General features: G+C 36.4%; 2 protein-coding genes across 13 annotated transcripts in view; one reads left to right on the forward strand and one right to left on the reverse strand.

The window, feature by feature from the left end:
- EIF4G3 (eukaryotic translation initiation factor 4 gamma 3) overlaps positions 1 to 22,365 on the reverse strand; it is a 328,826-nt gene that overhangs the window by 219,613 nt on the left and 86,848 nt on the right. For 8 of the 12 annotated variants that reach the window (XM_058553129.1, XM_058553127.1, XM_058553128.1 and 5 more), the window contains exon 1: positions 21,921 to 21,982. The gene's annotated coding sequence lies outside the window, so the exon portion shown is untranslated. Of the gene's footprint in view, positions 1 to 21,920; positions 21,997 to 22,365 lie in introns of those variants that run through there. The other 4 variants (XM_058553132.1, XM_058553124.1, XM_058553130.1 and 1 more) reach the window with 2 other exon arrangements.
- LOC131412915 (dolichol phosphate-mannose biosynthesis regulatory protein-like) lies at positions 17,378 to 17,918 on the forward strand. Its single transcript, XM_058553133.1, has one exon. It carries the CDS (start codon positions 17,406 to 17,408, stop codon positions 17,568 to 17,570), a length of 165 nt encoding a protein of 54 aa, XP_058409116.1. The 5' UTR covers positions 17,378 to 17,405; the 3' UTR covers positions 17,571 to 17,918.

Consider the following 22,365-nt stretch of genomic DNA (forward strand, 5'->3'; position numbering starts at 1 on the left):
TAGTAACCAAAACAGCATGGTACTGGTACAAAAACAGACATGCAGATCAATGGAACAGAACTGAAGCCCAGAAATAAAACCACACATCTACGGACAGCTAATCTTCGACAAAGCAGCTAAGAACATAAATGGAGAAAGGAGAGTCTCTTCAATAAATGGTGTTGGGAAAACCGGACAGCCACAGGCGAAAGAAAGAAAGTAGACTATTATCTTTCACCATACACAAAAATTAACTCAAAACGGATCAAAGACTTGAAGGTAAGACGCAAAACCATAAAACTCCTAGAAGAAAATAGAGACTCTTACACACCAGTCTTAGAAGGATCTTTTTGAATACCATGTCTACTTGGGCAAGGGAAACAAAAGAAAAAATAAACAAGTGGGACTTCATCAGACTAAAGAGCTTCTGCAAGACAAAGCAAACCAGGAACACAATGAAGAGACAACACACCAACTGGGAGAAAATATTTGCAAATCATACATCTGACAAGGGGTTAATCTCCAAAATATATCAAGAACTCACACAACTCAACAACAACAAAACAAACAACCTGATCAAAAAATGGGCAAAGGATATGAACACTTTTCTAAAGAAGATATGCAGATGGCCAATACGCATATGAAAAGATGTTCAACATCACTAATCATTAGGGAAATGCAAATCAAAACTACACTGAGATATCACCTTAGAATGGCTATACTCACCAAGACAAAAAAATAACAAATGTTGGAGAGGATGTGGAGAAAAGAGAACGCTCATATACTGCTGGTGGGAATGCAAACTGGTGCACCCACTATGGAAAATAGTACGGAGATTGCTGAAAAAATTAAAAATAGAAATACCATATGACCAAGCTTTCCCACTACTGGATATTTATCCAAAGAACTTGAAATTAACAATTCCAAAAGACTTACTTACCCCTTTGTTCACTGCAGCATTATTCACAACAGCCAAGACACGGAAGCAACCCAAGCGCCCACTGACTGATGACTGGATAAAGAAGATGTGGTACATATATATACAATGGAATACTACTCAGCCATAAAAAGGACAAAATTGTCCCATTTGCAACAACAAGGATGGAACTTGAGGGTATTATGTTAAGGAAAATGAACCAGACAGAGAAAGACTAACATCTTATGATTTCATTCATATGCGAAAGATAATCAAACACATGGATAAAAAGAATAGATTAATGACTACCAGAGGGGAAGGGAGTGGGAGTGGGGGTTGGGCAGCAAAAAGGTGTAAAGGGGCACATATGTATGGTGAGGGACAAAAACTAGCCACTGGTGGTGAGCATGATGCAGTCTATCCAGAAACTGATATATAATAATGTACATCTGAAATTACACAATGTTATAAACCAATATGACCTCAATAAAATAATAATAATAATAATAAATCCTAGTATTAGGCAAATAAATGTAAGTCAAACAGTTTTGGGTTCAAATGATTCCTATTTTGACTTCCATTGTATGAATGGGCAGGAACTGCACTAAACCTAAAGCAGTGGTTCTCAAAGTGTGATCCCTGGACCAGGTGCATCAGCATCACCTGGGAACTTGCTGAAAATGCACATTCACAGGCCTCACCCCAGACCCACTGATTTTTTTTTTTTAATTTATTTATTTTTCCCCCAAAGCCCCAGTAGATAGTCGTATGTCATAGCTGCACATCCTTCTAGTTGCTGTATGTGGGACGCGGCCTCAGCATGGCTGGAGAAACGGTGTGTCAGTGCACACCCGGATCCGAACCCGGGCCACCAGCAGCGAAGCACGTGCACCTAACCGCTAAGCCACGGGGCCGGCCCAAGACCCAATGATTTGGTAACTGCAGTAGCGGGCCCTACCAGATGATGCTGATGTAGCTAAAGTTTAAGAACCACTGACCTAAATACAACAGTGAAAAGTTTTCACTAACATGCACAGCACCTGCATGTTGTGCCTGCTTTATTTAGTCCACAGAGTTATAACAAATTAGAAGATAGACTACTGGACCTATATATGGCTATGCTATATGACTGCTGAGTATGATGGTACAAAGGAACACTGTCATTTATAAATATCTTCATCCCTAAAATGTGCTGTCTTCTCAGTACAAGTAAAAATCACTTTCTTGACTTAACCAACCCATTCTGTTCTCTCCTTTACCTTGCATTCCCATCACATTTAACGAACATCTTATACTAAGTTATGAGACAACCTCAGTTTCTTGGAATCCCTAGGGAATAAGACATTCCTTCTACAATGCCATATTTTTCCAGATAGCTAGAAATGAATCTCTTTAACAAAACTTATTTTTCTCTTGTAACTATTTTGGATGGAAATCTTTAGCACTATACATTGAATATAACCTAAATTTTTTCTTGGTCACACAAATTCATCATTATGAGCATTAAGTTTTACACAAAAGTATAGTTAAGACTTACGAAGTATCAATAAGGCCTTGAACAGTCTGTATACCTGTCTGCATCTACATTTGCTATCATGTAGTTAGCTATGACTTCTAACTATTACCAGCATTCCAGTCGGAAGCTGCAACTTTACTTTGTAATTCACTCTTTCTAATAATCTTAAGTGAGCTTCAAAACTCAATAACCAATATTCTGATACTTTTTTTTTAAGTTCTCCAGTTTCACTCCAACCATACAAATATATATATATCTTTTTCACCTCCATACCTTCTCCTTATCCTTACAAACCCAACCCAAATCTCACCTCTCGTAAGATATAAATTTCTCACCTCTCATAAGATATAAATTTCTCAACACCCTGTCTCCCTGGCTGGGTTTCACGCTGCTGCTCCACACTGGCAAGAATGGACGACATTCTCTGCCTACCTCTATCAGCATTTATCACACTGCACTTAAAACTACTGATCACACTCAGCTTCAGGGCAGGGAGTACTGGATCCCCTGTGCGCTATACACAATGCCTTGCAAGCAAATGCGCAAAAAAATGTTTGGTGGATGAACAGGCTATCGTTTGGAAAAACCCCTTAAGACGAGAGCACATGGGCTTTGGCGCGCTGATACAATCTCTGCTTTTGTGAGTTCTGAGGAGCTTGCTTTCCTTTGGTGTCACTGTTTGGTTTGGGCTTTCTTCACTTTCACTGAAATGTTAAACAGTTTCTTTCCTCTAATTCTTTTAACTACTCACTAATTTTTGTGAATACATTTTGTCTTTCCAGCCAAAGCATAAATAAGCACATGAAGTAAGTGAATCCTTTCTCCTACCACTTTTTCTCTCGTAGAACCTAGCCAGCCCAACACATAAGAAGGATGAAGAAAGAAATCTGCCCCAAACCTGGTCTGGGTCAAACTTTTTTTGTGAGGTAATTTATTAGCTTCTGGGAAAATAATTAGCAGTCCTCATAAAAAGCTTGACCAATTTTCAGAAAGACTTTTATCAGATTAAGACCTCTTGTAGAAAGCTTCCCACCCAACCTAGCTAACTATCAGTTAGAGTCTAATAATGTTTAGTCATATATTTCACTATTATACCTCTTTCCTTTTCTATAAACGTCTTCACCAAGAGAAAGTTCTCTGCAGCGGCCTTTAAAAGTTTGAAATAAATACTTGATACAAGCTCCTAATTAATTTTTCTGAATTTTTTTAAAAGTTACTAAACAAATGCTTACTGAACAAAGAAAGAATAAAAATATACTACTACAAATCTAAAAATTAACGACATAGGCAAAGGTAACAGCTAAAGAAATTAAATACCCTTCTATTGAACATTCTGCATACTGTATGGCAATTAAACAACCAAAGAATGACACAAGGGACAGAGATGCTAATCCTTCACAATCTCCTGCCTATAGGATTCCCTTGATGGCCAGAATGTGTTTTTAAAAGATAAAAAGGGAATTGTATGAAGTGGAAGTTAAATGTTTTCATGTCTATCAAAGCTTACAGTAAAAAATGACCTCTCAATTCACGCCACCAACTTCACAACAATAATAAATCCATGTCTTCATATAATAATGTTCTTTGTTTCTTTTTACTTAAAATAATTGCAATTCCATTTACCACATAATTACTTATGACAGTTCAATTTCCTATGACTCATTTTGTTTTAAATTGGTCTCTATCAGTTGTTTTGTTTTCAACAATGGTACATATAATACTTTGTAAAATGGCCCTGAAGGGAATATCTCAGAGTTTAAAGAAACACATTTTCAAAGTTCTCTAACATTTAAAGGACTTGATTATTGCTTCTACTATTTCCTTATCTGAGAAATTCAAAAGCAATTTATAGCTGACATTTAACAACAGAACACCCTTTATGTCTTTAAGACTAATCCTTTTTAAAGAGAAAAATGAAGTAAATACATATTAAACAATATTTTAATTAGGTATGTGATTTAACATTTAATGAGGAAATCCACATTAAATATTAACAAGGAATCCTAACTTTCATAAATGTCATTATTTAGCAGATACCAAGATAGGTAGAAAAACAGACCCAGAATTTTTAATAACCAAGACATAAATGAGCTCCACATATATAAATGCTTAAAAAAAGGTACTTCAAGATAGAAGGATAGATAAATCTTAATAAGATCTTAATAATAAATCTTAATAATATCTGCCCATTTAACACACAATGTATAAAGTAACAACTGGGCTATTTCCCTATACCGAGAATTAGGACCAGAGTGCAACACAGCACCCCTGCAAGGGAAAGTTGACCTGGACTAGAGCAAGGACTCTTACCAGTAAAGATTCTTTAGCTAGGTTCAAAGGATCCTTGGACTCTCTTAAAAACATACAACTTCTTACTGTAGTTTTATGTTCACTGCTCTGCAAAGTAGATCCATAAGCTTTCAGATGATCAATAGTCCTGATCCCAAAAAAGTTGAATATTGCTTTTTACCTTATTTGTGAGAGTTCAACAAAAAGGCAGCTTCCCACACAGTAAAATGTAGTACTTTACATGAGCAGTAAAGTCAGATAGACCTGTATTCAAATCACATAACCTTTCTGAGCCTCATTTCCTTAGGTGTAAATGAAGGCTGTCTTAAGGATTAAACAGTATAATGTATGTACAGCACTTAGCACAGTGCCTGGGACACAGTAATCACTCAATCAATGTTAAAGATCGACCTGTGTTAAATCTAGCCTCTATACTTACTAGCTGGATGACCTTGGGCAAGACAGACACTTCACCTCTGTGTCTGTTTCCCCAACTAATAAAGGGGATATAATTATACTTACCTCATACCTTTGTTACAAGGATTAAATGAGTTAATACAAGTAAAGTGCTTAGGATAGTGCCTGGTGCATAGTAAATGCTCAGTAAGCGTTACTGATGATGATGAGGAAAATGTTCTTTCAACTATTCTGTCAGTTTCCCCATGATCAACTCCTCTGACCAGGTTTGGTCAATTTTTATATACATTTCATGACTCATTACACTATGGAGCAACAGTTTCACCGTCTACCTCAAAGGCTTTAACTGGAATATGTTCACTTACCCCCACTTCCTCTATGATACAGTCAAAACTCTCTGCCAATCTGCATTTTATGGTTTCTTAGAGTTCATCTAGTTATCGTTCTATGTTGAAGAGTTACAATCATACTCCATTCCTCCAAGTACTTCTGCCCAATGAGAATCATGATATACTAATAAATGCTACTTACTATTTATTTACAAATACTTGTTCTAATTTATATAGTCATTAACACATCCTCTTCATTTGCCAATATGTACTTAAAGCATTACATCTCTCCTGGTAAAATGAGAACTCTTAAAGACAAGGATCATAATATCTACCATCATTTTCCCATATTATCTGACACAAATCTTGCACACAGCTATCATTCAATAAACATTTACTGAATTAAGTTTGTTTCAATATTCTTAATGACTCTGCCACACCTCCAATGTTTAAGCCCCAAAAGCAAGCTCCAAGAGGCCAGAAGCTTTTCAGTATTATTTATAATGCCACAGAAAAGTAACTTCAAACATGTTTTAAATTGTTACAACAGATAACTAAACCTATTCTATATTTAGAAAGAAGGGTAATATTAAAAAAAAAGGTTGAGTCTAGTTAACAGATATATTTTTACCAAAAAAAAAAAAAATACAGTAGTAGCAGCATCTATATTTCATAAAATATTTGATGATGCTGATTGTGAGATCTGTCTGAAGAAAGGAAGGTGATGTTACTGATGGGTAACAATGAGTTTTTTTATAAAAGTCCAACTTTCTGAAGATGTCAGTAAAAGGTGAGCCCAGGAAGAATAAGTAAATGATGAAATATACTCAATTTTGGACATCTTAAAAATTTTTGTAAAATTCAATCTAAGATGAGCTTTCAAAATAATACAAGTCTCAGACTCAGCTGACCATACAATCCAGCAATCCCACTTCAGGGTATAGATTCAAAGAAAATCAAAACAGGATATCGAAAAGATATCTGCACTCCCATGTTTACTGCAGCATTATTTACAACTGCCAACATATGGAAAAAACCTAAACCTCTGTCAATGGATGAATAAATAAAGAAGATGTGGTGTGTGTGTGATACACACACTATGGAATATTATTCAGCCATAAAAAAGAAAAAAATCCTGAGCCAGCCCTGATGGCCTAGCAGTTACAGTTTGGTGCACTCCACTTCAGCGGCCTAGGTTCTGTTCCCAGGCACAGAACCACACCACTCATCGGTCAGTAGCCACCCTGTGGCAGTGGTTCATGTAGAAGAACTAGAAGTACTTAAACTAGAATATACAACTATATATTGGGGCTTTGGGGATGGGAAGAAAAGAGAGAGAGGAAGATTGGCAACAGGTGTAACTCAGGGTGAATCTTTTCCAGCAAAGAAAAAAAAAAAATGCTGCCATTTGCAACAACACGGATAGACCTTGAGGGCATTATGCTAAGTGAAGTCAGTCAGACAGAGAAAGACAAATACTGTATGATATCACTAATATGTGGAATCTAAAACAGCTGAATTCATAGAGTAAGTAGAATGGTGGTTACAAGGGGCTACAAGGGTTGGGAAACTGGGAAGATGTTGGTCCAAGTGTACAAACTTGCAGTGAGAAGATGAATTAATTCTGGGGATCTAAAACACAGCATTGTGATTATAGTTAATAATACTCTATTACATATTTGAAAGTTGCTGAGAGATTAGATCTTAAATGTTCTCACCACAAAAAAGAAATGATAATTATTTGATATGATGGATGTGTTAGCTAACGTGACAGTGATAATCAAATTGTAATATATGTGTATCAAATTAACAACAAATTGTATGCCTAAAACTTATACAATGTTATATGTCAATTACATCTCAATAAAAACATAAAATACTTTAAAATTCTAGATGGAAAAAAGAAATAAAGTAATATAAGGCTTAGACTCATGACTACCTTTCATTAAGAATTTGGTAAAACGAACATAAGACCACAATAGAAAACTATAACCCACAATTTATTGCTACTAATCCAATATTATCTTCAGATCTTCAAAGAAAATTTCAAGACCACTGTGAAGAATGATTTGTATCTACTGATTGAATCAAGATAAAATTACTACCAATCCACCTATCAGACCATCACCATAAAGATTATGAGAAAAAAGACTTTGAAGAAGCTTACTTTCTGTTTTTAATTGTTAAAATAATACATAAATATTTCTTGTTTTAAAAAAAAAAAGTAAAAGTAGTAGTGTTCACTTACGCTCTCAAATCCCACTATATTCCCCAGTGGTGAAACTATTAAACAGTCTGATATGCATTCTTCCAAACCTTTCTGTGCATTTACAAATGCAAAAATGTTGTAAATAAATGCAACCATATAATAATAATTATTCTGCGACACGTCTTCCTTCTCACTTATCAACACAAAAGAGATCTTTCCAAGTCAATGCACATATCTACTTCAGTCTTTTAAATGGCTATATTCCATGGTGTAGGTGTAGCTATATTCTTTTTAATTAATTAATTTTTAGAAGATTAACTTCTTAATGCAAAGAACTGTAATACCTACTACTATTTCAAGAGCCAAACATACATGCACACAAACAGAAAATGAAAAATATATATTACTTCCTTTTTACTGTTTCAGAAATGTCAATTAAAATAAATTAGAACAGCTCAAAAACCAGGGAGACAGCAGTTTTAGAATATCAAAAGTAAAATTACATTCAATAAAGATGTTTCATAGTTAGCACAATAATTCATAAATAACTAGAGATGAATAAAAGATTAAACCTTTATTATAAGTGTCAAAAGAAACTTCCAAAGAACCTGAAAATAAGTTAACTGATATTTACCATTTGTCTAATAAATTCATTTTACTCTATTTCAGTATATTTGAGAGTAGGCATACTTTGGCTGCCACTACTACTCCACCATACCTTGCACATCATAGGTTCTAAAGTGCAACTGACTGATTTTCAATACTAGTTAATGAACTTCATAGGAGATGTAAGTAATGAGTTGAAAAATCACTTTAGTTTGATTTAGTGGCCAAAATAAATAACTGATCTAATGTAAGAAACATGCTAACCCATATAATCCGATATAGTCCTGACATTCCACAGAAGGTTCCAAAGATAATAACTGTATCTACTACAGTCTTTAAAACACAGCATTTCAAAAGCACTTTGACCTATTTCCCAAATAAGTCAAAGACAAAGAGAGAGAAATAATTTATAAAAATAAGGCAATAATAATCTATAATTACCATAACACTTGGGCAATATTGTTAAAATTACATTACTTTGACTAAAAAAATTTGTATGGAATTAGTAAAAATAAAGCAATGTGTCTAACAATATGGCAGTGTCTGACTAAAAAGATGAAATATAAAAAAATGTTAACAGTATTTAACACATGGGTAATTATACTACAAGTCTTTTACCCCCTAAATTTTCTTAGTTTTCTATGACGTCCATTTATTAGTTCATTAAGTGTTTACTTTTTTAATAAAGTTAGACATTCCAAAGATTACCTCATGTGATATTTATGACAAATACTGAAGTTTTAAAAGCCATGTTATTAAAATGAAAAACATAAGCATCCTATCTAATACCTCATTAAGCTTGTTCAGATTTAGTTTCATCCAAATGCATGGTAAGAGTAGTTAGTAGTTTCCTCATTCTTTTTTTAAGAGTGGTAAAAACAGAGTGGCAATGGCAGCAGCAGCTGCTGCTAAATACCTGATTGATGATTACATATCAGGCTCTATCAGTTTTAAGTGGATTCGTCTCATTTAACCTTCATAATGACCTTTTGAGATGAGTATAATAATTATCTCCATTTCATTAATGAGGAAGGAAACGAGGTGCAAAGAAGTAACGTGCTCAATGACACACACAGCTGCTGTGTGTAAGCACCAGGATTTGAATCCATTTGGTTTGATTCTAGAGCCACTTAGCACTTCTAGCCACATTCTGCCTCCTATGTAAACTCTAAGTTCTAATTAATCCACTAATATAATAAATATCAAAGTATTTTTATCATTTAAATCTTATGTCATGCCCATACTGGAAATCCTTCAATGACTCCTTCTGTATGTCAAATAAAATCCAAATGCCTTATCGGAACCTTCCAAAATTGGTATGATCTGGACTTTGTCACTTTCCAGAGCTGCACGTTCCAATAAGTAACCACAGGCAGCTTTTAAATTTAAATTAATGAAAATTAAATAAAATTAAAACTTCAGCTCCTCAGTCACACTAGCCACATTTCAAGTGCTCGGCAGGCATGTTTTTATTGGACAGCACCAGTTCCAGGCCTCCCATCTTGTGTTGCGCTGTCTCCAGAGCACTAAGCTCCCATCACCAGGAGGGCTCCTCCCACCTGAAAGCCTTGGAGCCTCTGCAACATCTATTTGGAAGGTCTGTGCACTTCTTCAATCTCCATAAAGGGCTGAATCCTCTTCACAGTTCAAATATCACCAAAAATGCCACCTTCTCAGGCTTTCCACTCATACACAATTAGGAATTATTCTCTTACCAATTTTGTATCCTGTTTATTTCCTTCAAAGCACTTACTATAATTTTTGTTATTTTTGACTTTCATATCTATGTTTTTCTCCCAGAACCTAATATAGTACATAGCAGGTATTCAACAAATATTGGCTATATAAATGAATGTTAACAATTTTAAGTAATCTTAATGATTTTGCATAACATTTAAGGAAAATCCATGTCAGAGTTTCTCAACAGTGACATTACTGACATTTGGGGCTGGATAATTCTTTGTTGTGAGGCTGTCCTGTGCACTTTAGGATGTTTAGCTGCATCCCTGGCCTCTAGCCACTAATGCCAATAGCATTCCTCCCCCCAAGTTGTAACAACCAAAAATGTCTCCAGATATTGCCAAATGTCCTCTGGGGGACAAAATCATCTCCAATTGAGAACCACTGACCTAGAGATTTCCAAATGATTGGAGAATTGTGAGTTGAACATTAACTAAACGTCCAACATTAAGAAAATACCTAAACACCAATAAATTGAACAATCAAAATGAAATGGAAAAATTCCTAGAAATACAAAATCTACCAAGACTAAGTCACAAAAAAATAGAAAATCTGAAGAGACCTCTAAGTGGTAAGAAGATAGAATCAGTGGTCAAAAATCTCCTAACAAAGAAAATTCACTGGTGAATTCTACCAAACATGTAAAGAAGAATACCAATTCTTCTCAAATTTTTCCAAAAAACTTAAAAGGAGGGAACCTTCCTAACTCATTCTATGAGGCCAGCATTACCCTAATACCAAAGCCAGACAAAAACACTACAAGAAAAGAAAACTACAGACAATATCTCCTATGAAACACGATGCAAAAATCCTCAACAAAATACTAGCAAACAAAATTCAGCAGCATACTAAAGAGATTATACACCATGATCAAGAGAGATTTATTCTTGAAATAAATTTATTCCTGAAATAAAAAACTGCAAACGTGCTTCAATATACAAAAATCAATCAATGTAATATGCCACATCAATAGAATGAAGGAAAAAACCCACAGGATCATTTCAACCAATGCAGAAAAAGCATATGACAACTTCAACACCCCTTCATCACAAAAACACTCAACAAGCTAAGAATAGAAAGAACTACCTCAACATAATAAAAGCTAAATATGAGAAACCCACAGTGAACATCATACTCAGTGGTGAAACACTGAAAGCTTTTCCTCTAAGACCAGGAGCAAGGCAAGAATGCCTGCTTTCACCACTTCTATTCAACATAGTTATCGAAGTTCTAGCCAGTACAATTAGGCAAGAAAAAAAAAGACATCCAAATTGAAAAGGAAGAAGTAAAATTATCTATTTACAGATGATATGATCTTCAGAAAACCCTCAAGATTCCACAAAAAAAACCTGTTAGAACAATAAATGATTCAGCAGAGTAGCAGGATACGAAGTCAACACACAAAAATCTGCTGAATTTCTATACACAAACAACGGACAATCTGAAAAAGAAATGACGGAAAACAATTCCATGTACAAGAGCACCAAAAAGAACAAAATACTTAGGAATTAACTTAACCAAAGAAGTGAAAGAATTGTACAATGAAAATTACAAAACACTGCTCAAAGAAATTAAAGACATACATAAACGGAAACACAGCCCATGTTCATGAATTGGAAGACTTAATATTGTTAAGATGTCAATACTACCTAAAGTGATCTACAGATTCAATGTAATCAAAATCTCGATATTTTTTTTTTACAGAAATAGAAAAAAATCTATCCTAAAATTCATATGGATTTTCAAGGGACCTCAAAAAGCCAAAACAATTTTGAAAAAGAAGAAAAAAACTAAACGACTCACACTTCCTGTCTCCAAACTTACTACAAAGGTACAGGAATCAAAACGGTGTGGTATTTGCATAAAGACAGACATACAGACCAATGGGCTAGAATAGAAAGCCCAGAACTAAATACTCGCATATACAGTCAAATGATTTTCAACAAGGGTGCAGACCATTCAAGAGGAAAAGGACAGTCTTTTCAACAAATGGTGCTGGGAAAACTGGATGTCCACATGCAAAAGGATTACTTAATACCTATGGGAAAATTAACTTGAAATGGATCAAGGACATAAATGTAAGACATAAAATAATAAAACTCTTAGAAGATAACACAGGAGAAAAGCCTCATGGCACTGGATTTGGTAATGATTTCTTGGATAGGATACCAAAGGCAGGTGTCAAAAGAAAAAAATAGACAACTTGATCCTTATGAAAATGAAAAAAATTTGTGCATCAAAAGACATTATCAGCAGAGTAAAAAGGTAACCCACAGAATGGAAGAAAATATTTGCAAATCATATATCTGATAACGGATTCATATTCAGACTATAGAGAGAACTCCTAAAACTCAATAACAAAAGAAAACAAACAACTCAATTCAAAAATGGGCAAAGAACTTCAATAGACATTTCTCCAAAGAAGATACACGAATGGCCAAGAACCACATGAAAAGATGCTCAACATCACTAATCGTTACGGAAAGGCAAATCAAAACTACAATGAGATATCGCCTCACACCCATTAAAATGGTTACTACCAAAAAAAACACAAAAAACAAGTGTTGGAGAGGATGTGGAGAAACTGGAACACTTGGTGGGAATGTAAAATGGTATAGCCACCGTGGAAAACAATATGGCGATTCCTCAAAAAATTAAAAACAGAATTACCATAGGATCCAGCAATTCTACTATGGGCATATACTCAAAATAACTGAAAGCAGGATCTCAAAGAGGTATCTGCACACCCATGTTCATACCAGTATTATTCACCGTAGCTAAAACGTGGAAGCAACCCAAGCGCCCATCGACGGAGGAATGGATAAGCAAAATGTGCTGTATACATACAATGGAAGATTATTAAGCCTTAACAAGAAAGGAAATTCTGACACACCTGACAACATGGATGAACACTGAGGACATTATATTAAGTGAAATAAGCCAGTCAGAAAATGACAAATACCGTATGATTCCACATATATGAGGTACTTAGAGCAGTCAAAATCAGAGAGACATAAAAGACCGCTGGTTTCCAGGGACCGGGGGGAGGGGAGAAAGAGGAGTTGTTTAATAGGTACAGAGTTTCAGTTTTATAAGATGAAAAGAGTTCTGGGGATGGATGGTGATGGTGACTGTATAACAATATGAATGTATTTAGTACCACTTAACTGCACATTTAAAAATGATTACGATGGTAAATTTTATGTTATGTGTATTTTGTCACAATAAAAAAAAAAGAAAATACCCAAATGTGATTTTCATCTTTTATTTAAATGTCAAATGCAAACATCTTGATTTCTAACCATAGTCAAATATCGTTCAGCAATGCTACTGGAGAAAAGTGACAATAATAATTTTAAAACTACAATCTTCTTACAACCAAATCCTTTCTGCCACAACAAACAGGAAAATTTCATTCCTGTTCTGTACCCAATAATTCAAAAATATTAAACAGGAAAAAAATTTAAAAGGCTAATGAAACCGGCAAACAGTTAGCCACTGATGATTAAGTAGCTAGGAACCTAAAGTTTTTTTTCCTTTTTTGCAACTACTGATTGTAGCGTTTAGTTGTTCCCCCGACATTGTTAACTGTGCTGTTCAGGCAATATGCTATCTGACTCCCACTAGATAACATCTCCTTGAAGCCTGGGTCACCGTGGTAATGGATGTTTGAGCTGATTTTCAGGAATTAGAGCCCCTTGTCCACTTAAGGCCGGTTGAGACCACCAACCTATCACCTGGGGCCGCACAGATGTCTCATAAGTGACCTTGTGAAGTCAGAAGGCTAAAAACTCCACCCTTAGGTCATGCCAACACTGCCATTTTGTGAACATGTGTCCTATGAAGAGGCATGAAGTCTGACTACACTGGCGCAGATCATCCATTACCTCACCTCTCCTCACCTCCAATCATCTATCTCCACATTTCAGACCACCTTGCTCCCTACCCCATATATATCTCTGAGTCCCTATTTTCGGGGAAGTGGATTTGAGACTCATTCTCCCGTTTCCTCACTTGGCTGCCTTGTGACTAAACCCTCTCTCTCTGCAATCTCGTCGTCTTAGTGATCGGCTTTCTGAGCGGTGGGCAAAATCATCCTGGTTCAGTAACAATAAGAAAACAAGTCCTGAAAAATTCCTAATTATTATATTTCTACAACTGAGAAATGGGTAAATAATTAAACCTCTGCTTAACTTTATAAACAAAATATGATATCATTATTTTATCAATGTTAAACATTGTTCCACAGTCACTTAACCTGCTAATTTCCTCTTTCGTGAATTGTGAAATAGCACTTTTGATCTATGAAATTAGCAAAGTTGTGTGAAAATGGGAAGACCTGAAACTATAAAGATATGATGAAATGGACACACTCCTATGCAGCTAGCAGCAATGTAAGCTGTACAATGTCAAAAATATTAAGTATCTTTAAAGTGTGTGCATTTTACCCTAGTAAGGCTGCTGTTGGGAATCTTAGCCTAAGGAAATAATCCTATTTAAATGGAGAAAAATAAATATACACACATATATGTATGAATATATATTTTATATATGTATATATCAGTTATTTAAAATTGAAAATAAAGAAGAGGGAATCTTTAAGTTAAACACTAGTTTGCAAATTTACTGATTATGTAAATTATGGCTCATCTCATTGATGTGCTACTTAAACTGTTAACATCATGTTTATAAATGCAATGTAATAACTTGGGAAATTATTTAAAATACAATGTTGTATTAAAAAAGAAAACTACCAAATTGTACAATCATTATGATTTACATTATGGTTAATGAAAACCAAACTCTACTGTTAGAGGGGAAAAATAATACATGAAATGTAATTACAACAGCCCTAAATTTTAAGCCTAAAGTTTACTTTTTCTTCCAGGAACAAACTACTGATAAACCCAACAATGTGCATAAATCTCAAAATAATTAACCTTGGTTAAAAAAAGAAGAAATAAAAAAGTACCTACTGAATGATTCCTTTTCCTATTATGACTTTTATCTAAAAGTCAAGAAAATGTAAATGAATCCATGGACAGAAAGGAGACCAATGGTGGGGGAAGGTGGAAAAGAAAGATTACAAAGATGCATGAGGAAATTTTGGGGAATGATGCATATGTTAATTTTCTTGATTGTGGTGAAGATTTTCATGGATATATACATATGTTAAAATTTACCAAATTATGTACTTTATTTATTTATTTAGTGTGTGTGTGTGTGTGAGAGAGGAAGATCAGCCCTCAGCTAACATCCATGCCAATCCCCCTCTTTTTTTGCTGAGGAAGACCAGCTCTGGGCTATCATCCATGCCAATCCTCCTCTTTTTGCTGAGGAAGACCGACTCTGAGCTAACATCTATTGCCAATCCTCCTCCTTTTTTTCCCTTTTTCTCCCCAAAGCCCCAGTAGATAGTTGTATGTCATAGTTACACATTCTTCTAGTTGCTTTATGTGGGACGCTGCCTCAGAATGGCCAGACAAGCGGTGCATCGGGGTGCGCGCCCAGGATCTGAACCCAGGCCACCAGTAGCGAAGTGCGCGCACTTAACCACTAAGCCACGGGGCTGGCCCCAATTATGTACTTTAAATAATACACTTTAGATATATTTAAATCATAGGTACTATACATACTATATATCAAATATACTTCAAAAAGCTATTTTTATAAATGAACAAATCATCAGTTCAACTGGTATATTTATCATTGGGAAAAAATGGATTGTGAATTCTGTGCTGGATTATAGGACAATTAAGTAGATTTACAGCTAGCTGGACACCATTGCCTGAGGCGAGTTGATCAACCCATGCTAAACTTTGTCTCTGTGCAGGGGTCTCCACCAACATGTTGGCCTACTCAATACCTATCAGTGACTTAGAAAAAGACATAAAAGCATGATTTTCTAAGTAAATGACATAGAGCTATACAAGATGACAGAATCAAGACTTTATAAAGTATAAGCTGGCTAAAAAGGATCATGAAATGTTATGGTATTAAGGAGTAATTTATTCAAATTAAATATCTATAAAAATTTTTCACAAGTAGTTAATAAACAACTCTTTTCAATCCCACAAAATATAAACTACTGCTTCTTGTAGTAAAGTCATTATTCCAGAAAATTTTTTAAGTTTATCTCTGTAATTATATTAAAAATACTAGCTTAGGGGCCGGCCCCGTGGCTTAGCGGTTAAGTGCTCACGCTCCGCTACTGGCGGCCCGGGTTCGGATCCTGGGCGCGCACCGATGCACCGCTTGTCCGGCCATGCTGAGGCCGCGTCCCACAAACAGCAACTACAAGGATGTGCAACTATGACATACAACTATCTACTGGGGCTTTGGGGGAAAAAAGGAGGAGGATTGGCAATAGATGTTAGCTCAGCGCTGGTCTTCCTCAGCAAAAAGAAGAGGATTAGCATGGATGTTAGCTCAGGGCTGATCTTCCTCACACACACACACAAAAAATTTAAATTAAAAATTAAAAAAAAAATACTAGCTTAATAGTCATAAAATCTAATTTCTCTGAATAAAATATATAAGCTAAAAATATACAACACGGTAAAATTTCATAGTTTGTTTTTCAGAAGCACGCCAACAAGAGAGTTATCAATGAATATAATTTCAAATTAGTGCATGCCTCTTTAGTTTTGCCCTTTCCTCTCAACCATATAATATATACTGCTCTTACTAGAGTTTAAAAAATATTGGCTTTATTCTTTTTTTTGTTCACTCTAATGTAATTATGGCTAATGAGGAATAAGGACAAAAGCATCCCTTCTCATCCCTGGTAGATGTTTCAAGGATAAACATATAAACCAGGCTAAAATAAATAAATAAATAATAAAACGTAACATGAAGGCATTACAAAAGTTGAGTCCTTCTTTTGATACTTCTTTGATTACAAGCAGAGAATCTACCTAAAATGTCTGACATAAGGGCATAAACCCTGCTTATCAGACATAAAAAAGTAAAATCTTTGATTGTATAATTTTTTAAGACTGGCCAGGAGTCTTTTCGCCTTTCAAGGAATTTAACCAACTCAATTAAAGTGACATACTGGCACCATACGCTGAGGCAGAAAGAGGTGAATTAAGGGTTAGCCTTTATTTTATGACACAGAAATGACACTAATGGACCTAGACACTAGAGGAATAATGACCAACATAATCCTGGGGCTGAGAAAAAGGGGACTAAGGATGTGAAAGCACCTGGTCAACCACTCTCCTACTCATTCAGCTAATGTGCATAACAACACTGTAAAACTGGGGCAGAGACTTATACTACTGAGAATGGAAACAACTGATCAGAAACTGGAGATTATCATATTTTAAGGTAACTTTTTACTATCTAAAATCCCTTGTCCTTGGATGTGGCTTGTTGCTCCAGTGCCGGAGCGCGGGGGAGATGCCGTTCATCAACAGCCAGCATGTCATCCACAAGTATTTCCTGCCCCGAGCCTATGCCGTTGCCATCCCACTGGCTGCCAGCCTCCTGTTGCTCCTGTTTGTGGGAGTGTTCATCACCTACGTGATGCTAAAGAACCAGAAGGTGACCAAAAACGCTCAGTGAAGGCCCAGCCGGGATGAGGCTGCCGGCCCCAGCTCTGCCTCCCCTCCCGGGCAGGGACCAAGGATGGGGGCCTGCCGGACTCATCCAGGCACTGTGGCCCTCTCAAGCCTGGCTGCCCTGCAGACACCCCTGTGGGACGGAGCTGTTCAGGACTCACCCCCAACTGACCAGAGCCCCTGCTCACCCTTCCAGAAGCCAGGAGGGAGGAGTACCTGGAAGTCTCCCTCTCACCCCCTTCTGGCTCGGCCCGAAGGATGCTGGTCCTTCCCATCTCACCTTCAGACTCCCTGTCACTTCTTCCTCTAGGTTCTACCATCTTGCCTCAGTTTCCCTCCTATCACATGCTGATGTCGGACTTAATAGGTTCTGAGGCAGCACATGACCTCTCCCCAGGTGTCCTGCCCCTCCACGAAGGCAGCTTTCCTGGTCTGACAAGTCCCAACCCCACACGGACTTCTGGACCAGGAAAGCCCAGCGGGAGGACTGACAGGCCCCAGGACCACCGCCAGGCCTCAGGGGACATTAGGGTGGCCGCACCTGGCCCCCAAACCATGGAAGCCGGCCCCCAGCACTGGCCTCCTGGGGAGAGCTGAACAATAAACATTGATGGCGTGTTCAAAAATAATAATAATAATAAAATAAAATAAAATCCCTTGTCCTTCCAGAAGAGGCACTATACATGATTGACACACCCACTTTTTAAATCCACTGAAGGACTACATATATGCAGTAGCTTTAAATAGTAAAAGTCAAATTTGGTCTAACTCAAAAATAAATTCAAAAACTTAGATTCAAAACATTTCATGTAAACTGTGTAGCAGGCATTGTGTTGTCATTCACAGGATTTTGATGATCTCCTCTCCAAACTACTAAGCTTACAAAGTCACATGTCCTCAGTTATTGGGAATCTTAATAACATGCCTATACTTGAACTCAGTAATTGCATTTCTAGAAAGTTATTCTACAAAAATAATACAAAAGACATAAAAGGTTTTAAATTCAAATAAGTTATTTCTAATAGGAAAAACTGGAAACAACCTAATGTTTAACTCTTCACCAAAATAATGTTTACACATATTAATTTTTCTCAACAAAAACCCTGTTCTTCACCCAGTGTTTATCTCCATAAATAGTACCAGATTCACTCAGTTGCACAAGCCAAGATTCATGACATCATCCTTTACTCTTCTCTCTCTCACATCCTACATCCAAGTTATGATCATATCCTACTGACTCTACTTTCAAAATACATAACAAATTGGGGCCGGCCCTGCGGCGTAGTGGTTAAGTGCATGTGCTCTGCTGCTGGCGGCCCGGGTTTGGATCCCGGGTGCCCACGGATGCACTGCTTGTCAGGCCATGCTGTGGCGGCATCCCACATAAAGTGGAGGAAGACCAGCACCGATGTTAGCTCAGAGCCAGTCTTCCTCAGCAAAAAGAGGAGGACTGGGGTGGATGTTAGCTCAGGGCTGATCTTCCTCACAAAAAAAAAAAATATATACACACACACACACACACACACACACACACCCCAAATCCCACTACTCGTCTCTTTTACTGCTACCACCTTAGGGCAAGCCACCATCATCTTTTGCTGTTATTACTAATAACTTCTTAACTGATCTCCTTGCTTCCACTTCACCACCACAACCACCTGCCCTCAACAGAGTCTACTCTCTATATAGTAGCTACAGAGGTCTTTTAAATGGAAATTCAGGGGGCTGGCCCGGTGGCGCAGCAGTTAAGTGCGCGCGCTCCGCTTTGGCGGCCTGAGGGTTCGCAGGTTAGGGTCCGAGGTGCACACCAACACACCGCTTGTCAAGCCATGCTGTGGCGGCGTCCCACATAAGGTAGAGGAAGATGGGTACGGATGTTAGCCCAGGCCCAATCTTCCTTGGCAAAAAGAGGAGGATTGGCATCAGATTAGCTCAGGGCTGATCTTCCTCACAAAAAAAAATAAGAAGGATTTCAGCTAATAAATGCAGATGGAATGACAAGATCTAGAAAAACCACCATTAATAAAAAAAAAAAAAAAAAAAAGGAAATTCAGATCTACTGCTCTTATGTTTCCAGTGGCTTCCCATTACATCTAAATTAAAATCCAAAAGCTTTACCATGGTCTATAATTCCCCACATAATCTGATGCTCCAGCTTATGAATTCTATCTCCAACCTCTGTCTACTCCAGCCACACAGGCTTCCTTGCAGTTCTAAGACCACATTAAGGGCACTGCTATCTCTGGGCCTTTGCACTGCTGTTCCTTGTACCAGAAATGCTCTTTCCCTAGAAATCTGCAAGGCTCATTCTTTCACTCTCAGGTTTCTACTAAAATGCCACAATTTCGGATAGAACTTACCTGAGATCCCTAGCTAAAGTAGGATGTACAGTCATTCTTTATCCCTTTATCGTGCCTCATTTTCATCAAGGCACTTATTACTACCCCATAATATACTGTATATATATATTTGCTTACTATCTTTCTATCTCACAAAAAGGTAAGCTCCATAAGGACTGAGGATTTGGTTTGCTCACTACAATATTTTCCCAACACCTAGAACAGTGCCTGACACACATTAAAAGATTAAAGAAATATCTGTCAAATATTGAGTAAATATTAAATTCTTAAAACAGTGTACAATCATTTATTAAGAAGTGTTTCGAATAGCACAGGAAAAGCTAATATTATAACAAAGTGTCAAATTAGAATAAAATTTCTTATACACAGCCTACAACACAAAAAAAAAGACAAAGGAAACTATACCAAAAAATGCTTATACTGACTGACTCTAGAAATCACTCAAGATTACCAGAAATTTTCATTTTCTTTTACCTATCTTAACTTTGAAAACAATAATTCAGTGGTTAAGGTGTACTTGTATAATTAGAAAAAAATTATATTTTAAGAGTTATTCCTGACAAAAATTATGCCGCCCTTAAGCTCAGTACTATTAAAACAAAAAACAAAAAAAAAACCCCACAACTCTGGCCTAGAAATTTGTGCCAGAAAAAAGTTAAAGGTTATTTTTCAATGTAAATTGAAGGTTCCCAATTACTAGGGTGACCACATTAATTTATCATCCAAAGTGGGTACATTTTAAGGGTTATGGGGGGCTCAAAAAGTAATTAACAGGTGTTTAATTGATCTACAATAGGAGTCAACTGAGACTTGTTTCAGGCAAACCAGATAAAATAATCATCCTATCCAGTACCTGTGTGATGAAGTTCTCTCTCTTTAGGACAACCTTAAAATCTCCAAAACCCACCTCTCTCATCTCCACTTCTGCTATAAAACATAACACACATGCCACACTGGACTGACTACTGGTCATTTCATTAACCATACCTCTGGATCTTCACTTCCTAGCCTTTTCTTCCCTTCTCTGCCTAGAGAAGTCCTATATTTCCAGCTTAGTGTTACTTCCTCGATGAAGCGACTTCTTCCTTTCCCATATAATAGCATGTTCATATATCTAATCAAATGTTCTTAACCTGGGATCCACAAATGGCCTGATGGACACCTGTAAAATTCTGAAATTATATGTCAACAGCAGGTATACACTCTTTCTTTGTGGAGAAAGCATTGCAACTATTTTCAGACTCTAAAAGTAATTCATAACCCAAAAGGATAAGAATAATTGTTTTAGCATATCACTTTAGATTACACAATTATTTATTTACTCATCTCCCTCTCTACACTGTTTCTTTAAAGCACCCTGTCCATTCCTAGGAATAAACAGTATGATGAACTGAAACATTAAAAAGATATGTCTGACTCCCTAGTTCTCTCTAAATTCCCTTAAGCTCACTGGAAGACACCTGAAATCTGCTTCTAATTTTCTTACCCTCATCCTTGAACTTTTAAATGTCTCTTCATTTATGAATTTTAATCAATCATTTAACATAAAACATTAAATTTTCTCCCATTAAAACTAACATTCTCTTTTCCAAACTTTCTCTATTTTTTATATGTAATCAGAGAGGGGAAAAAGTAAAATGAAAAAAAATTTTTAAGTAAAATTTTAAGGAAAAAACATCCAAAAAAATTAAAACTCAGTGCCCTAAAAGAAATCACAATACTAGACCAGAGGAGGATATTTATGGAAAGAGGAAAAAGAAGACAGGTGTACAAGCCGATCTATCTTAATATAATTTTTTTCACCTCCACTTCTTAAGATGACGGGGAAAAAGGCCTATTCACCTTATCATAGTACATACATCCAATTTTATTCAGAATTTTATTGAACCTCTTGTCAAAAACCTATCATGTGCCAATCAAACTTTGCCTGTGATATCAAAGGCTTATGTGCAACAACAGATACACAATATGACAAACAACTGTGAGGCACTCACCGTGCTGTACACTGCTGAGACAGTAGGAGTGAAGATTCGATCCTCGAGAGGCTGCTGCACAGGTCCTCTAGGAATTCTAGAAGAGCGAGTTAAGGAAAAAAGAACTCAAAAATGAACTGCTTTAGCTATTAGAGAAAATTACCACCACAAAATTCTGTCCATGACCCCAAGCTATGTCACCCAATTAGTGGGGTTATATACTCACTCCTCCACAAAAACTGGAACACAAAGTATTTCAAATTTCCTAATGTGATTAGATCAATTTCTCCAAAAGTGATTCCCATGATAACATTCCATGGAAACTCAAAACAAATAAAATTATACAACAAGCCTCCAAACTTTAGGCCCATGATGAGAATACACCACCTTCACTTTCAGACTTTCTAGAGAAAAAGACTAAGAATTATAAGAAAGATATTCAGGTAGTTAAGACTAATTTATCAAT

Source organism: Diceros bicornis, chromosome 13, assembly GCF_020826845.1.
Source record: "Diceros bicornis minor isolate mBicDic1 chromosome 13, mDicBic1.mat.cur, whole genome shotgun sequence".
Taxonomy (NCBI): domain Eukaryota; kingdom Metazoa; phylum Chordata; class Mammalia; order Perissodactyla; family Rhinocerotidae; genus Diceros; species Diceros bicornis.

Bases quoted from the DNA above. Each gene is read 5' to 3' on its own strand.
- LOC131412915 (XM_058553133.1), top strand. From the start codon at position 17,406: ATGCCGTTCATCAACAGCCAGCATGTCATCCACAAGTATTTCCTGCCC.